Genomic DNA, 19,321 nt, shown 5'->3' with positions numbered 1-19,321 from the left:
AAGAGTTATCAATTAACAAAGATCATTGTATATTTATACTTAAAAAATTATTGAATTATTGAAAATAAATTTATTTGATTCATAAATTTACATGACATTTTAGTGATTTTTTAATGCCTTTTCCAACCTTATAATAATGATTATGGGTACTACATTATAAAATTCATGAAGGACATGATTATTTATGGTCAAACTTTTTTCATTTGAGGTATGAAAATTTAATTTTATTGAATATTGAGTCACTATGAGCCGGGAGGATTCTAGTGGCCAATTCATTTATCTACCAATTGATTAGAAATTAAATAATGCACAGTGAGACGTGTGTTCATGTAATGACATCATGTTGACTCCTGTATGAACAAGTGTTTGTAAAAAACAATCAAACGTGGTGTCACAAGGTGTGTCAGAAACGCAAGGTATCAAAAGGATAGAAGAACTTGACTTCTATTCAAACATGGGGAACTAATGCTCTCTTACCACAGTTCACCCAAATGTGAGAAAAAGAAGTGAAAAAAATTAATGTAGATATAAAAAAGCAAAGATACATTAATTAAAGAAAGAGGAGGCGAGCTATGCCGATCATACAAAAGAAATAAAGACTAAAACTATATGATAAAAGAAAAAATAAAATAGAAAGTAGCAGATGCAAAGTCTAAGATTGGTAGGTTGTTGATGGTTAATGATGATTGTTGAGAGAGGGCTTCTCTATTTATAGATGATCCTGGCTTGATGCTCGAGCCCCATGATTGTCAGTTTTCTTGAATTTAGGAAGCACTTCCTCTATCATGGCCACTCGATATGAGTGGAGTGCGGATAGTCTTAACTTAATGGCTAAGACTTCATAAATATTTTCTTTAATTATTTTAAAGTCAATTAAATTAAGTTAAGTTTAGGCATCTAAATTCACGATTTGGGTGCAAACACAAGGGTTATTCCTGAAACAACAACCACTTTGCATACTGTAGGCACAGTGAAATTAGAAATCGCAAACACGAGCTCAAAACTTTAGATGATAGATTAAGCAAAGTGCGCAAACATACATCGCATTCATTTACAAGTTTTTAAATTTTAGTGAACACTAGTCTAAATATGTTTTTAAAATTAAAATTATTAAGAGAAATATTAATAGAAAGAATTAATTAGTAATCACTATGAGCATTCAAGTGATTAGATTTTTTCCCAACTATAAGCATTTTATATGTAATATAATGGGAGAATGACAAGTAAGGACTTTATAAGAATATTAATGCTAAGTTAAAAACTTCAGTATTAAAGATGATAGAAGGAGTATTGAAATTTAGGAACACCAGCGTTGAAAAGTCATAATCTGACATTACTATTCTTACAAGGTCCTTATTTGTCCTTCTCCCTAATATAACATACTACCTTTGGTCTTATTTTGGGGTGACGAGAATTTTTTTAATCTCATTTATAAGTTGCATCATTATATTTTTATCATAAATTTTTTTATCCTTATAAATGTTTAAAAAATATGTTATTAAAGTATATATATTTAATAAAAGTAAAGTCAAGAATTATTAAATTTTTATATAAGTTTAATGAGATTTAAAGTTTTTCTTGATACCAATAAAATATATTAAAAATGACTTATAAATAAATTATAAGAGTACTTCATATCCTCAACCTATGAAAACAATCTTATATATACGAGGGTGCTTGTGTACAAAATATTTTAAAAATGTTCTTGTAAACTAAAAAAGAAATCTCTTGTGAGTCTTTATTTTTAATATTGATTCTTAACAATAGGCATTGTCAAAAATTCAAATTAATTACTTAAATCTCACCTTGCGAGATAAATTATCCTATTAGTGGATTGTTAGAACTTAGAAGTACTTATTTGTAAAGCTTCGCCAAATAACTTCACAACTCATAAACCTAAAAAATTATTTGAGAAATGGATCAGTCAACAAGATATTATACTAATTATTTTCCAGTATTTTATTTAAAATACTATAATTTCTAAACACTACCCTTGTGTTTTGGATAAATTAAAGGGTAAAATAGTAAATTGACTCCCTCAAAATTTTAACTTAAGAATGTCTAGGGTCTCAAAATTATTTCTAGTACAATATTCTCTTTTAACTTTTAAAAATGATATAATCTGACTCTTATTATTGATAAAAGTTAATTTTGATTGTTATTTGATCAAAAAAGATATTAAAAATTATAGAAAAGTACCAAAAAATATAGTAAATAACTCAAAAAATACAAATAAGGACTCAAAAATTACAGAAAAAACCAAGAAAATTTTATTAGTCACTTTTTATAACTTTTAAGGTCAATTACTGTTATTTTTTGGCTAACTAATGGTCAAAACTAACTTTTATTAAAAATAGGGATTAGATTACACTATTTTTAAGAGTTAAAAGGAATGCAAAATTAAGTTTAAAGTCTCGTATCCTCATAAACGTTAAACCTATAATTTAAAGACTTATTTTCTCAGGCTAAGGGTCATTTTTATTTTTGAACTATATATAAAAGTTCACAAATATTTCCAAACTTAATAATGAGTCAATTTTATTTCTCAACTTTAAAGATTTTCCTTCTCACCATCTTGCCATTTTTCTCACCATTAGTAGGCCTCACATTATATTTTTTTATTATAAAATTTTGAGTTGAGGAGTAAAAATGACCCTTTAAATAAAAGCTGAGAGACAGAAATAACCCATAACTTGATAAAAAAATTAAAAAACAATGAGATCCATTGATGATAACGAACGTTAAGTATTTTTAATGTCAGGGTGCTGATAGAGGGGAATCTTTAAAATTAGGGGACAAAATTAATTCATAATTAAGTTTAGGGGCATTTGTAACTTTTTATATATAATTGAGGGACAAAAATGATTCTTAACCCTTATTCTTTTATCCTAAACTAGATTTTATTAGTCGTATGATGCACAGGATATTAATTCTCATTTTTGTTTAAGGTGAATAAAAATAATATTTTAATGAATTTATTTTTTTTAAAAAATGGATAAATATCTATAAAATTTTATTTGAGAGATGTAAAAAAATTAAAAAAGTAATTAAAAAATTTCTAACCACAATTCTCTATTTTTCTAAAATTGAAGTCATTAAAATTTAAAATCTCACCTCCCAATTATTTTCTTTGAACAAAATAAATCATAAAAAATTAATAGAAGCTAAATTATGAGTAAATATTAATTTTTTAATTTTATAAAAATAATAGTTTATTGAAAGTGTGAAATAAAATTGTACACGTAGTTATAGATTAATAACTATAATAATAAAATTTAATTACATACTTTTATTTCCTTAGCATATTTGTGATTAAAAAATATAAAAAAAAATAATTTGTTCTATCATAAAATTTATTATCCCATAGATAATCAAATATAGATAAAAATTTATTTTAACCTATGAATTGTTATATCCATGAAAATTAAAATTTTAAAACAGATCATAATAAAAAACATTCTAGAACATATATCTTATTTTTTATATATTTTTTAAATTGCATGACATCATGTGCCTATAAAAAAAGAAAAAATATAACTTTATATTTCTGTATTTTTTTTTATATTTTAGGTTCCTATTGCAGGGACTCAAAGTTATGTTTTCTTTAAAAAATATAAACATTTTTTATACGTGACCTTACATAAATTAAAATTTAACAACAAATTCTATTTAAAAATTTATTGCTTGTAAATATAAATGATCACTTATTTTATTTAAATATTTCTTATCCTTGTGCATATAAAAAATGAAAATAACACAATTTTTATATGGTTATTTGACTAACTCAAATTGGAGTATTATTGAGCACAATTTAAAATAGTTTTTCTGAAAATAATTTTTACATTCACACATTTTTTTATTATATAATTGTTCACCTTTTCATCAACTTATTTTTATTATATAACTTGTCATTTTGTATATATTAAAAACATGGGTGACATATTTTATAAACAAAATTTATTCCCCTTACATTTTGTTATTAAAATTTAAAATTTAAAAATTAAATTATAATATATATAAACAAAAATTATGTTAAAATACTATCACTCAATGTAGATTATAACTCATTCTACTTTATAATTTATTACCTAATACATATTTAAAAAGGAATGATAAAATTTACTTCAATAATAATTTAGCCTCTTAAGTAGACTTGACTTTTTATAATTTGTGAACATTAATTAATAATTTTATTATAATTTTTCAATTTACATTTTTATTACATGTTTTGATATTTATCATTTACAACTACTTTTATAATAAAAAAAATTAGATAGTCTTATATGATAAAATATCTTACAACCATTCAGTTAAATTGAACAATTATTATCATACTATATGTGACACTCATTAAGTGATAAGATTTATTTTAATTATTAAATCCAAATCTGATGTATCTCACAAAAGCACTATAGTTCTATCATAATTTATGAACAAATTTTACTATATATTTCATCATTTTTAGATATAAAATTTTTTTCATATTGTTTGTTGTTATTTTTCATAAGCAAAAAAATAATTTTCAAAATGGATTTATGACATCTTTTCTTAATTACTGATAGTATCACTAAATTAGAAAAAGAAAAGTAAAAGGTTAATCACAAGCAAATCTTAATCTAAACTTTTTAGTTTCAGACAATATCATTAGGATTAACTAATTTTTTAAATCATGTAAATTGATTAAAATTTACTTATATATAAAAGCAAACGGGAATAAATTGATTGATTTAAATAATAAAATATTTCATTTTTTAATTTATTATTTAAATTTGTATATTATATACAATTAATTATCTTATCCATATACAAAATACAAGTAACAAATAATAAATCTCCTACACTTACCCAAAAAAAAATTGATTTCATACATATTATTTTTTTATGAGTCTTATATTTGCAAGCATTTTTTACTATAGGTTTCACACTCATTTTTTTCAATTCTTATTATAAGTTTTGTGTAAACTCTTATTATACAAAAATAAAAAGAAAATAAAAAAGAAAAAACCATAATACTGTTCATCCAATTATAGATGAACGATCTATGATATGCACTTTACAATATATATGACTAGATTTTCACACGGGATATGGTGCTTTTAGAATGCTATATTCATTTTGTTCATGGTGATAAATTATATTGTATATATAAAATTAGTTGGATTCAGTGATTTAGTTTTTTTATATATAAGTAGTTTATATATCATGTACGTCAATACTATATTAATTGTCAATATCAATGTCAAAAATGAAATGTAAAGCAACTTTAATATTTTAAAATAAAATTTAATCTTTTAAATAGTTGGATCACTATAAAACTATTGTGATTTATCTCGAATTTGAATTTGCTACATGATTTAAATCTACTCATTCAACAACTATATCTATAGAACCAATGCTTCTTTTTTTAAACTCACATCAAATGTTTTTGTTGACAATTTAAATATTTTTTATTTAAATGGTGATTGAAACATCTATTATTTAAAGTAATTGTCGGATAACCCATTTTAAATTTTAAATTTGTAGAGTTAAATTTTTATAATATGTGAAAATTAAATTTATAATTTTATTATAAATTCTCTATTTATATTTTTAATAAAATGGTAATCACAAATACATTTTAATTCAAATTTTTAAATTATATATATAATTATTATGATTAATTATTTTTTTAAACTGTAAAATTGATCAAAATTTGCTCATATATAAAAGCAAACTGGAAAAAGTTGATTGACTTAAATAATAAAATATTTTATTTTATAATTTATTTTAAAATTTATAGGTTATATTTAATTAATTATTTTATACGTTGATGAAATACAAGCAACAAATGATAAGTCTCTTACATTTACAAAAAAAAAAAAAATCTCATACATATCATTTTTTTCACGAGTCTCATACCTAAAAGCATCTTTACTGTAGATCCCATACCTATTTTTCCAATTTTTATTGTGGGTTTCACATCTGTTCATTCAACCATAGATAAACAGTGCCATGATGCAATTTACTATACATAGATTAAATAAGCTTAAAGAGATCAGATTGGTAGCATTATAAAATTTATATATTCAATAAATTGATAAAAGGTCGTTGGTCCATGTTGATAATAATAAATATAATGTCACTTGGATGTTATATATGCATACACACATAGATATATTAATAAATGGATCCCGCCATATAATTTAACAATAGTGAATGCGATGGATGGCAAACATCCAATGAATATGAGGTGCCCCTCCATCCATCTTCGAACATCAATCGCCAAAAGGCAAAAGCAATGAGAAAAGCAATTCAAACGGCAAATCACGTTCCCAAATAAGCGGCTGAAAACAAAAAAATTAAATGGTCAGATATGCACATACAGGTGATTGCGTATGTTACATATTCTACGTTAAACTATTTTCTGGAACAACATCAATTAGACACGCTACGGGTCTACAACCAGACGATGAGATTTGACATAACAACAAATATTGTATTATTTTTACAAATTGTTTATTAGGCTTCACAGAAAAAAGTTCGCGCGACACCTTATTATATGTTTCATTTATTTATTATTTATTACTATAGTTTAGGGTTTAGGGTTTAAATTCACCATATTTTCCATTCATTATTTGAATTGGATATCTTGACTTCGCATGATGAAATGGAATTATCCAGTGAGTCAAAATAAACAAACTAAAAGAAAGGTACCAAACTTGTCTGGTTTCCATGAACAGCGAAACACGCAAGAGGAGAGCAGAAATGCGAAATGTGACGAAGAAAAAGAACGCGACAAAACGATTCCTTTTGTTATTTTTTTTTTTAAATTTCGGGTAAACTCATAACGAAAGTCGATCACAAATAAAACCTCTATGCATGAAAACACCTAGCAGAAACTAATTAATTATCATCTGAAAGCAGGAGGAAGGTAATTATTGACTGGTGCAGGATCAGTCGCCGTCCTCATACGACTTCCAGAACCAGTGCTGGCTCCACACCCTTTCAGTCATCTCTTCGATGGGTTTGTTCTTAGTCTCCGGGATGAAGAATATGGTGAACAGCGTCATGGCCACGATCCAGGCCGAGAAGAACAAGAAGATGGCGAACTTCATGGTGCAGAGCATGGATAAGAAGGACTGCGCTATTATGAAAGTGAAGAGCATGTTAGCGAACACCGTGACGCTCTGCCCGGCTGACCTGGTCTCCAGAGGGAATATCTCGCTGGGAATGAGCCACCCCAGCGGGCCCCACGACCAGGCGAAGGCTCCGACGAAGGCGCACAAGAGCACCACCACCAGTATGGCCAACCCACTTGATAACTTGTCGGAGTGATCCGAAACCTTCAGCCCGAGCAGTATGGCCACGGCCACCTGAGATAGCAACATCTGGGCGCAGGCCTCCAGAAGTAACACTCTACGTCCGAGCTTGTCCGCCAAGGACACAGACACTAGGGTGCACAGCACGTTCACCAACCCCGTGATGACAGCCGAGTACAGAGAAGCGTCGCTCTCGAATCCCAAGGTGCTGAACAGCACGGGTGCGTAGAACATGATGGCGTTGATCCCCGTGAACTGTTGGAACACCTGCAATAAGAGGGAAATGACCAGCATGGGGCGGTTCTTACGCTTCAAGAGTTTGCTCCAGGGGTTCTTTATCTGTTTAGCTTTATTGCTAGCCTCCACCAGCTCGTTGTACTCCGGATCCACGTTCTCCACCCCGCGAATTTTTTTCAGCACCGCCTTCCCTTTTTCCAGCTTTCCCCTCTCTATCAGACTGTTTGGTGTGTCATCCACCATCATCGCTCCCAGAGTCAGCATCAGTGCGGGTACTGCCGCCAAGCCCAACGATATCCTCCACCCGTATCCTCCTTTGATCCTGCATCATAACACCCGTAAATTCCTTCCCTTCATTGTCAATGTGTACGTGTGTGTGATTGATTGGCTTATTATATCACTCTGCGTGTGAGTAACATGAATATAGACAGGGCATACTTGGCGGTGAACCAATTGATAAGATTTGCAATGAGAATGCCAATGGTGACGTTGAGCTGGAAAAGGATGTTGAGGGCTCCCCGAATTCTGGTGGGTGCGATCTCGGAGAGGAAGACAGGGACGGCTTGGTTGCCGAAGCCGACTCCAATCCCAAGAAGGATCCTGCCGACGATGAGCATTTCGATGTTGATGGCGGCAGCGTTGATGACTGCTCCCACGATGAAGATGACGCCGCCCATAAACATGGTGAGCTTGCGGCCGACCTTACGGTTGATGCTGCCGGCGAACATGGTGGCCACCAAGGCCGCAAGGTAGAGAGAAGACGTGAAGAGCTGGAGGTATTGGTTGTCGTATTTGCAGTAGTTGCTGTTTTGGCCCGTCTTTTCTGCGATGGTTCTTTCGTATACGGCATGAAAAAACTTTTTCAGAAAACTCGGCATCGATGTCACACCACCCGATATGCCTACGTCGTAACCGAACATGAGCCCGCCGGTCGCCGCCATCACGCATGAAATGATCACCGATGAGGTGATCTTTGCCTCAAATTCACCCCCCGGCGCGCCTGAGAATCCCCCGGCCACCATATTGCTTTACTTGCTGCTGAACTGTGTTCACTGAGAATGGAATTGATTATCAAATGCGTGCTCTGTCCAGACTTTCTTCTCTCGCTCTCGCTCTCCCCCCTTCTGCCAAGCTAAGGGAAGGTACTAAATAATGATGGTGCTTGTACGAGGTTGTTGTTTTCGGTTTTGCCCGTGTGGTTCAGCAGAGACTGGTTATAACAAATGCGAGAAAGCCCGGAGAGCGGGTTCTGGGAGATGGTAACCGCCGACGGCGACGGGGAGAGCGAAGTGAAGAAGTGGAAGTGAGAAGCTAAGTGAGGAGTGTATAAATATGATAAAATATGGTTTGGATTTATTTAATTAGTTGAGATATGCATGGAATCTTGTTTTGGGAATCAATGGCTGACGTTTTTCCTTTGACTCACTGCAGCAAATTAATTCCCTGTCATCCCGCATTTTTGGATCAACAACTCAATCCTTTGCAAGCACAAACCACTTCTTCTTCCGACAACTCATGTTTTTATTTCATGAATTTGACTTATTCTCTTGCGAGCTTGGTCCATCTGGATATATATCATTTATTCTCACCGAGCAAATTACAAATAAGCTAAGCAACCATATATCAGAAACTCTCGCCTCTTTATCCAACTAAGGATTGCGAATCTGTGATATGTGCGCGCGTGCGCGCACAATGATTCAAATAAAACAAGGTGAAATCAAAATTGACACAGCAGAAAACTAGTGCTCCTATATAAATTTAAACATCTCGTGTTTAATCAGAAGCTTGAATCTACTTTCACAAATTTAATATATGGAATAGTTGTAACTGCTAAAGAATAAATAAGGCATCAGTTCCCGTAATGGCTTCATGCAGCAAGTTTGAAATTTTTTGTCCAGAAAACTATTCCGTGAACCTACAAGTGAGTCCCTGAAAATATCAAGAGTTATGTTAAAAAAGATAAAATGGTGTGTAATGATATTCTTCAGTGGTTTTGTTGTCAAAAGCTGAGAAAATGGTCGAGACGTACGTGTTTCATGACTTTATCTGTTATATATAATTCACAGTATTTTATAAAGTATAAATTAGATACCTGGTAATTCTTTAAATGATTAATGACAATGTGATATAATAAAAACATTCTTATCATAAAATTATCATTTTATTTCAAACATTAAACTAAAAAATATAACATGTCCTTATCTTTATATTTAAAATATTCTAAAAAATTTCTATAAAAAATAATAATATATTTTTATAACAAAAAATAACATATTCTTTTTTTTTGTACGTTCTAAAAACAAAGAAAACAACATTTTGTGAAAAGCTCGTGATTGGGCTTGTCGCAAAGGCCCATCAGCCACCTAGCCTATTCTTGGAGGAGGCCCATACGCTGTGTGCTCAAGGATCCAATAGATTGTTTGGTTTCTGGTTTTTTTTTTGAAAAAAATTAAAATTCATCTGAATAAATATTTTAAATTTAATTATTCTTAAAAATTTTCTCATTTTTATTTTTAAAATAATAGAATAGAAACATCTTGAAACAAAATAATAGTTCCCATGAGCTACTGTTACTACTGCATTCATTCTATTCTCGGAATTTGCCTTTCAAAGACTATCGCTAATATGAACTGAAACAATAGTTGATTCTAAGGGCCTGAATGTTTGTGTTCCATTTTTTTTTATTTAAAAATTGTTTTATAGTAAAGCTTTAAAATTATTTTAAAAAAACAAAAAATCTATTTAATTATATTAATCTAAAAACAATTTTAAAGTTAAGAAGTTACTTGATAGCAATAGTTCCCAAAGGTTAATAGTAATGGCTTATAATAATGATTTATATAACGCAACTATATTTTTCAGTAACTAAATATAATGTATTTTAAAAATAAAAAATAAAATAAAAATAGCTTTAATATGTTTCTATCTTTTATTTTAAAAATAAAACAGATTTAAAAACAATTAAAATTAAGTTATTCATCCAAACAATTTTTTTTTATTTCTTTACCTTTAAAAATGAAAAAAAAAACAGAAAAGTCCTAAAAAAATCATTCTCTGTGTTTTGTTTTGAATAAAAAGACCACGAGCACGATGCAACTAACAACAAAAAAACAAAATTACGTAATATCGGAAAGCACAAGGTTGATGCACCCTATCCGGGGATCACTGGGAATAGCTGCACCCAGAAAATGAGAGACCTTCTCGTGGATCAACGAGACACGGTAATAGCATAGCCCTTCCCTTACACCCTTTTTCTTCAAGCTTGATGTTGCCTTCGTATTCCAAGAACTGATGATGAATTAAAGGGCTTGGTGATCCAAGAAGAAGAACGAATGGGCCCAAATGTGCATAGAGCCTATAATGCCAAATTTTGGTAAATGGAGAATGAAGTTGTAAACTTGTAACTAAGATTTGGTTATGTTTAATATCATTCGAGGCCAAGGCAATAGTTTTTAGGAAAAATTGCTCAAAAACACCTAACCAACACATCTATTGCCAAAAAGGCCATAGTAGATAAATGACTTAAATGCCCTTAATGGTTAAAAAAAAAAAGAACAAGGTCCTTCGCTGTCAATATGTTACACAAAGTCTTTCAGTGATGATTTATTGTGAACTAAAGTACAAGTTCCTTTAATGTTAATATGTCACATAAGGCCCTCCAGTAACAATGTGTCTGTACCTAATGTGTACCTATGAAAGTTTTTTGCATATAACAAAAAAGTTTTGCATATGACAAAAGAAACATTGTCAAGTAATAGAGAAATACTGAAATAGCGAGAGGGCGATAAGAGGAGTTGAGTCTCTACCCAAGGGCATCACTTTGTGGGCACTTTGAAGGTGATTTAAGATCAGTTCTCACCTAGATATGTCTTCCTCATCCCTCCCTCTCCCCTCTACATAATTTTTAGCTGGGTTATAGAGTTGGAAGAGCAAGATATTTGGACCTAAGGCTAAGAGTCCAAACTCATTAGTTCTACGGGGACTAATAGGAGTTCTTTAACATTTCCAAACCTAGTTTTGAGGATCTAAGAAGGTTGTGAGTTTAGATCTAAAGTTTTTGACGAACCCTAACCACTTTTAGTAAGATTTTGCATTGTTGGATGACACATAAGTTGTTACTTAAGCTAATAGGAGTTAAATAAAGTTAATAAACTCATTGAATGTGAGTTTGGATTTGTTGTTAGGAAATTTGGTTGTTAAAGTATGAGTTTAGGAGTTGGAAATGGTAATTATGTAGTTGATTAGTGATTATGATCATTATTACTTGTAGATTAATATTGTGGCACATTGTTTAAGCTCATTGCATGCTCAAGAAGCAAATTTTCAAAGGTAACCTTTGAGTTCTCAAATGTTAGAGGTAACTTGGGTAATTTTATGTCGTATTATTGCATGTTAGATTAGTTATGGTATTATAAATATGAATATTATGCTTTCTATTCAAATAAACTCATTTATTATTTTAAAAAATGAATTACAAGTGTGGCCTTTTTGCATCAATTAAGACAAATGATTTTGGAAATGCTATTATATTCTTAAATGATTGGATATGAAAAATTGGGATAATACATACATGCTTGTGCTAGCTTGATTATGCTAAGGATTATTAGTATGTATGGTAATGATTTAATTGATGTTGCATGATCATATTTTGGGTAGGAGGTTACTTTAAGACAAGTTAGTATTTAATTTCCATGTGGAATATAACCAATATCATGTGTGGCCTTGGTGACATAGTTTTAAGGTTGGGTCTTCCTAAATCTTGCCTAGAAATATATGTGAACATAGGTTGCCTAGATCCTTGCCCTTAACCTCCCCATTGCTGGGTGAATGGTAAGACTTGTAACACCCTAATGATTTTAAGAATGGGAGAATTTATGGTTTGAGAATAACTACAGCCCTTTGGCTAGGTAGCTCCTCATGATTGTTAAGTTTGGGTTCATCTATTCATACAAACTCGATCCTATTAAATTGTCAGCCTATAAATTCATTTGGCTATATATGGATAAGATAAGGAGTGTTTGAGTGTTTGATTATGCATCGATGATATCATGTGACATGACATTGAGCTATATGCTTGAACAAACTTTAAATGCATATTTGTATGCCTTAATTAATTTGACTTGCATGTAGATGATTTAAAGTTATGTTGTTTTCTAAGTGAATGTACTTACTCCTATTCTATATTTTACAAGCACTAATTCCAAAAAAAAGAATAAGGGAAAAGCATTGAGGTATAGGAATTTGTGATTCCTATAGTATGCTTCTTTCTTTTGATTTTATATATGTAATTGATGATGAAAAATTGCCAACTAGGATAATCTTTTTTGGTACTTACACCGATTAATGGTATATGTGTCTTTTTGGTTGTATTTAGTGTCCTAGGCTTTGTTGAATGAGCTATAAATGTGTAAATAAGGTCTAAATACTGGTGCAAGTATATATCTATGTTATTTTAATAGATGTATGAGATAATATTAGAGAATTTAAACTAGTTTACCTCCCTTATGATTTTGATAATTTTGAGATTGAGGAGTGAAAATGTAATTTATTCTATTTATGTAAGTTGTGGTGCATTATACAAGTAGTTTTAAGTCCATGAGGTTTGGTCTAGGTTTTTGTTTAGGCTCTTGGCACTTTAAGTTGGCCTTAGACTCCCTCGAGTTTTTAAAAGTATGAAAAAGCAGTGGTTTGGTTATGGGTGTCTAACCTTTTGTACATTATATTTTAAAAATGAAACTAACATTATTTGTTAGTTTAATGATTGAGTTTTCTGTGACCAACTAAATCACTTCGAATAGACATCCAATAGAGACTCAAGGTGCATCAAAAGTTTACTCCTAGTGTGCTATGTTTTGACCATAATTATGTTGTCATGTCTATGCAATTTGCCTCACCACAGTGTACAAGATAGAAGAGGCTCATCGTAGTGCATTGTAGTGTTGGCTGTGGGGAATAACCTCAATATTATCAAGCACAGCGAACACATTGTGGACTGTAGTAGATGACTCTGATTTTTAGAAAATTGATTTTTAAAATATTGTTTTCAATCATTTCAATTATATATGAATATCTCATGATTCTATACATATTTAAAACTTTGAGTTATGCCTGTTTGGCCTTGAATTATCTTAGAAATACTTGTTCTACCTAGGGTTCCAAATATTTGTGAAATTATACTCTATTAATGATAAGTTCCAAACTTTTATAGTATACCAGTAATTATTAATTAGTTTTAATCTTTTCAACTGTAGTAGAATTTTTTTCTTACCATAACAGGATACATGTATATATACTTTTGTTAATTTCTATTTTCAAGTTTAATTTCAATAACTATAGTTGACCTTTAATTTTGGTCCTTTTCTTTTCTATTATAATTAGCTCTTCTAACTGTAGTTAAGCTCTATTTATCATGGTAAGGTAACTAGGGTAGTTAAATCCTATTTATTATGGTAATATATATTATTATTGTTAAATTTGTGGAGCAAATTAGGTGATTTTACAATATGTAAGAAAGTGTTGCATATGAAGGAAGAAACATTGCATATTCAGGAAAAAATTTGTATATGAGAGACAGTGTTGCATATGATGGGAGATTGTCGCATATGTTAGAGAGTGTTGCATATGACATAAGAAGTGTTACATATCATGGAAGAAATATGCATTCATGAGAGAGTGTTGCATATGATGGAAGAAGTATTGCATATCGTGCAAGAAATTTGCATCTACAAGAGAGTGTTGCATATGATGGGAGAGTCTTACGTGTGACCAAAAATGTGTTGCATTTAGCTAAAGCATCATTGCATATGAATTTTCAAATGTTGTAAGCACTCACCACATTGTTTTTCATGATATTTTTTATGCATGTTCAAATAAGAGCACATTTTTCATTAAAACCATTCACAATATCCTGAAAAACAAGGTTTGCGATTTTAGCATAGCCTTTGTTTGATAATATTTTCATGATAAGTTCATGAATATTTTGAAAACAATATTCTTATTCTAAATGGATATTCTTCACTTTTTATGATAATGATTTAAGATATTCTGAAAATTTATTAATTTTTCTTATAAAAACACAAATGGATATTATGAAAACACTAATGAATATTCTCAAAGATCATTATTATTACATGTAAACATTAATCACACTAACTTAATTAAACCATAAAAACATAATTGAATGCTAAGAAATTTATTTATCAATAAATAATACTATGTTCTTACATTACAAGATATTACATCCCTTGAAAAAACACACACACACACACACACAAACTTAAATGCAATGCAATTACTTCAAAGAAGCACCCAAAAAAAAAGTATGACAAACAATGAACTTTTACTTTTGCATTATTTCCTTTATTGATGCTCAACTTGCTCCTTTCCAATCCAATTTTCTTGAACAAAACAATTGAGGGGCATTTATTTTTTACTTTTCTATTATAAATTGCAGCAGCAAGAAACTTCATTATTATTTTTGTTGTAGCTAGATTTAAACTGAAAGCAAGTAAAGGCATTTTTAACATATGTAAGTGAATATAGAAATTGGTAAATTCGATCTTGAAGTCTAAGAATATGATGCATTTGCATATGCATTTCAATAGGTAAATTCAATGTCGGAGTCTAAAATTGGTAGATCTCATACTAGTTCTAATAGGACACAAATGTGAAATGTATGAGTATAACAAAAGGGTAGTAGATGGCCTAAAAGATAAACTCTTCAAAGCAAAAGGCAGTGTTAAAGCAAGGATTGATGATCATATTCAGCAGCCTACTAAGAATTGAGAAGCAATAAACCACAAACAAACTTATGCATGTATTCAAATTTGATGCATCAAGATCAAGAAGAACAAATATATCAATGTCTACAAATTGACAATTCAAACTTGAAGGGCTAGCTATTAGCCAAGATTAGGTTGTACCACTAACTTTATTGCAATTCACTAACATTTAGCAGCATGATGAAAAGTAGAAAACCACAAACACACCCATGCATGTGAAGCCATTTCCTACGGTTATAGTTACTCTCAAATTTCGCAACTTCTTTCATGAAACTGTAAAATTAGTCATGGCACTCTAAAAATTTATAACTTATCATACTTAGGATATCAAACACATACTAGAATAATTTCAACTCATCTAACAAATTAAAAGGCTACTGATGCCACACACATGCACTATATAATGGATAACAAGCAAGGTAACAGGCAAAAGGTATGATGGATGTAAATTGCAGAGCTGGATTCTCAAGAGTAAACATCAAATCTCAAAATAATGCTCATATATAAGAAGAAACCAGTTATTTAAGTCAATACACCACTACATTTACACTCTATAATCAAATAATGCATTTACATAAGTTTAATCTAGTATTTTCATCCAATCTTTCTTATATGCAAGAATGGAATCCTCTGAAGAAATAGACTAGATCTTAGATCATTTAAGATATGAATGTGAATGTGTAATTTCTAAGAAAAATGTTCCCTCATGAAACATGATGTACACTACTTAAGAAAATGGTTTCAATATCAAGAAAAATTGTTGATTTAAAAAATGAAAAGATAAAATTGCCATACCCAACTATAGGGACATGGAACGAATTCTTCATGAAAGATCTTATGATTCAACAGGGCACCACAAGAATTGCCATATCCAAATCTAAGTCATCATCATATAGCTCGAAACTTAGTGAATTGTAATCCAAGCGTGAATCTAATGAATTTCTCACAAATCCATCTAACAATCCGATATCCCAATGTTGAATCGAGCTATTGCCACCGATCCTCATTGGGGAACTCATTGCAAAACTAAAAAAGAAACTTCTACCACATGAAATGGGTCCTTGGAATGCTGAAGCAGTGATCTAATATCTTTGTCACAAGGATCCACTAAATTTGCTTGGCGAAAGGGATAAGGAGTTGCTCAATTCCTTCAATTCTGACAAAGGACCTAATTCCTCGCCACTACAAGCAAAGCTCGATAATGGCCTTCAACATCCACAAGGAGAATAAGCAAGAGAGGCCACTCATTCCTGGTTCATGTGATGTGGACGCAGCTATGGAAGACGACGATGGCGAAGTGACAAGTCCAAGTTAAAATTGTTCTATGTAGCAATGCACGTAGTGGGGGCATTTTAGTCATTCAACTATCATTCTTTATCCCTCTTGAGGACCTGAGTCTTATACAAATTTCATGTCTTTAAGACAATAAATTTGTTGGTCAAGTTTTTTTTTCAGCAATTTTTTCTACTTTTTTATCATGTAAATCCATAAATGATAAATAATCAGGCACGCTACCGACCAATAACATATATAAAAGACAGATTAGTTACATTATTGAGGGTGCCTCTCTTGTCATTAGTCTGGCTCAACGCCTCTTTTTTTATCACCGGAGACTTGACGCTGAACCGCACTCTTCAATCTCTGTTGCATTCAATCCCCATCACCATCAAAACCTTTGATATTCATGCTTTTGTCATTTTGATAATATCTCAATTTGGCCATGCTTAATATCTTTTCTTTTTACCTGAAATACTATATATCATAAAAAAAATAAAGTAATATCTAGTAGTGATTAAAAAAAAGAAAAGGAAAAAACAAGCAAGATCCTATATATCCTATCAAATAAGCACATGTGAATTCAGAAAGGCAATTTAGGCCCAAAAAAATTTCAGAAAGGCAAAAATGGTAATGAGAATTGTCGGTGCATTCAATTATGCCAATGAATTAGCTCAGCGGGTACCAATAATTGATAATGGCTAGTCATGCATTTGTGACTTGGAATCCAAATTTTGGCTTCCCAATTTTACCCCTGTGGTCAATGCACCTTCCCTCACTCCTGGTCAGCACGTCACCGCCCTTTTTCCTTTAAATTCACCTTCCATCCCTTTCCTTTCTATCTCCTTCTTCCCCCTTCGACTGCATCATTTTCCGTAACTCTTCCTCACTCCTTCCCTGCATCTCTTTATTTTCATTTGCGCATTACAAATGAATTGTATGCTTAATCATTTCTGGAAATTAAGCAGATTTGGATAACACTCTATATCCCACCGTTACTGGAATTGGTGAAGCTCTCAAGAAACATATTGAAGGTTTAATTCTTTCTTTCTTTCTTTCTTTCTTTACTTTAGTTACCAATTACACATAATACATTACCTGACAATCTACACATTTTATTATGTGTGACCGTTTAATTCGCATGTAGTTTTCCTGGTGGAAAAATGTGGATTCCCTCAGAGCAAAGCTTCGGGCCTTCGCGCTAACTTTTCAGAACATATAGAAGCACCCTCACTGGTTTGCGAGTATATAATATTATCTCCTCTCTTCATCCACCTCACCTTTTGCATTTCTCTCCACTCTTGTACTCAATTTTATTTCTTTTCTTCTAGGCACTGGGCTATGACATCACTGTTGAAGATTACCACAGGTGATTACTACCCCATCTCAACATTCTTTTACTTCTTTATTCTTTTTTCGAGATGAATCCCTTATTTCCTCTAAAAATAAAAAAAATAAAAAATAAAAAAGAATTCTTTTACTCGAACAATGTAATGGGAAATTAATTTTCTTATTTTTCTCCTAATCTTAAACCACTAGTTTCGTGCACGAAAGGTTACCTTACGAGTCCATCAAACCTGACATTCAGCTACACAACCTCCTTTGCAGCATCAAACAAAGAAAACTTATATGTTTTTAAATGTAAGTTTCATTCTCGTCTTCTTCCAAGTGATTAAACCCCAACCCTCAGGGGGAAAATGTTTCAGATATTCACAAATTCGGATACATTTCACGCGATGAAGGTACTGAATCAGCTCAAGATTTGCGAGTGCTTTCAGCAAATCATATGCTTCGAGACCATGAACCTGAACCTCTGCAAGTCGACACAACCCGATGAGTTCCCCGTCCTCCAAAAGCCATCACCGGAGGCCATGGAGATCACGCTCCGTGCTGCCAAAGTAGATCCTCATCGTACGGTAAAGATGAGATAAATCATGCTAATTAATCAATGCAGAAAATTTAAAAATTTGTTATAAGATTCTTCAATGTATCATTTAGGTTGAATAATGGAATATGCAGCTGTTTCTGGATGACAACGCGGTTAACATTGCAGCGGGGAAAGCAATGGGCCTCCACACTGTTCTGGTAATTAAAAAAAGTATATGGTCTATAATGGTGCCACCTGTATGCAGCTTCACAGTTATTACTAGTAATATTAATTAATAGTAAGGGGTTGATTATTTTTCGAAGGTTGGGAAGAGAATGAAAAGCAAAGAAGAAGATTATGCAGTGGAGTGTGTGAACCAACCAGCACGGGTGCTTCCAAAAATATGGGGATGCCAATCTGACGGTCAAGATTAAAGGATAGCCACAACTGCCAAGGGCAAATTCAATTCTATCATCACTGCAACAACCGCAGTTGTTGGATCTTGAAACGATAAAAACAGCTTGGGTGTGATGTTCACGAGAATAAAAATGTGTATAATTATATAATAATATTGTGCGTATGCTCTAATGTTCACAACAAAAATGTAAATAGAATGAACAAAAAAAAAGTTGTAATAATTCGGGTGTGTTTGCATATGGTTTTCATCGTGCGAATGTATCTGTGAATAACATACATACAAATTGGGTTCAGTTTAACAAAGACCGAGATAATTAAACTAATTGTTTAGGTTAGTTGGATGGGAATGAGCCAATAGAGAGACACTCTAGAAGCTTCATTTGCTCCATAATTGAAGATGAAATATATGGAATATAATCTCATAAGATGTGTTGCAGCTATCTGGG

The 19,321-nt window shown here is 31.4% G+C and overlaps 1 protein-coding gene and 1 pseudogene across 1 annotated transcript; one reads left to right on the top strand and one right to left on the bottom strand.

The window, feature by feature from the left end:
• Positions 1-6,767: 6,767 nt before the first annotated feature.
• On the bottom strand, positions 6,768-9,004 carry LOC129300303 (sugar transport protein MST4-like). Its single transcript, XM_054938872.1, has 2 exons — positions 7,974-9,004; positions 6,768-7,857 (listed from the first exon to the last, which is right to left on the bottom strand). The coding sequence occupies exons 1-2, from the start codon at positions 8,555-8,557 to the stop codon at positions 6,933-6,935; spliced, it is 1,509 nt and encodes a 502-aa protein (XP_054794847.1). The 5' UTR covers positions 8,558-9,004; the 3' UTR covers positions 6,768-6,932.
• A 7,513-nt stretch (positions 9,005-16,517) lies between these two features.
• Positions 16,518-18,892, top strand: LOC129300302 (uncharacterized; annotated as a pseudogene).
• The last annotated feature ends 429 nt before the right edge of the window (positions 18,893-19,321 follow it).

This window comes from Prosopis cineraria, unplaced genomic scaffold (assembly GCF_029017545.1).
Source record: "Prosopis cineraria cultivar Desert tree isolate PC_DT_omini unplaced genomic scaffold, ASM2901754v1 PC1524, whole genome shotgun sequence".
Taxonomy (NCBI): Eukaryota; Viridiplantae; Streptophyta; class Magnoliopsida; order Fabales; family Fabaceae; genus Prosopis; species Prosopis cineraria.
The sequence above is the reverse complement of the archived record's forward strand: the minus strand, read 5'-3'. Positions and strand labels throughout refer to the sequence as shown.

Coding starts and splice junctions, on each gene's coding strand:
- LOC129300303 (XM_054938872.1), bottom strand. CDS start 8,557: ATGGTGGCCGGGGGATTCTCAGGCGCGCCGGGGGGTGAATTTGAGGCA. Junction 7,858..7,973: donor ATCAATTGGTTCACCGCCAA/GTATGCCCTGTC, acceptor GTTATGATGCAG/GATCAAAGGAGGATACGGGT.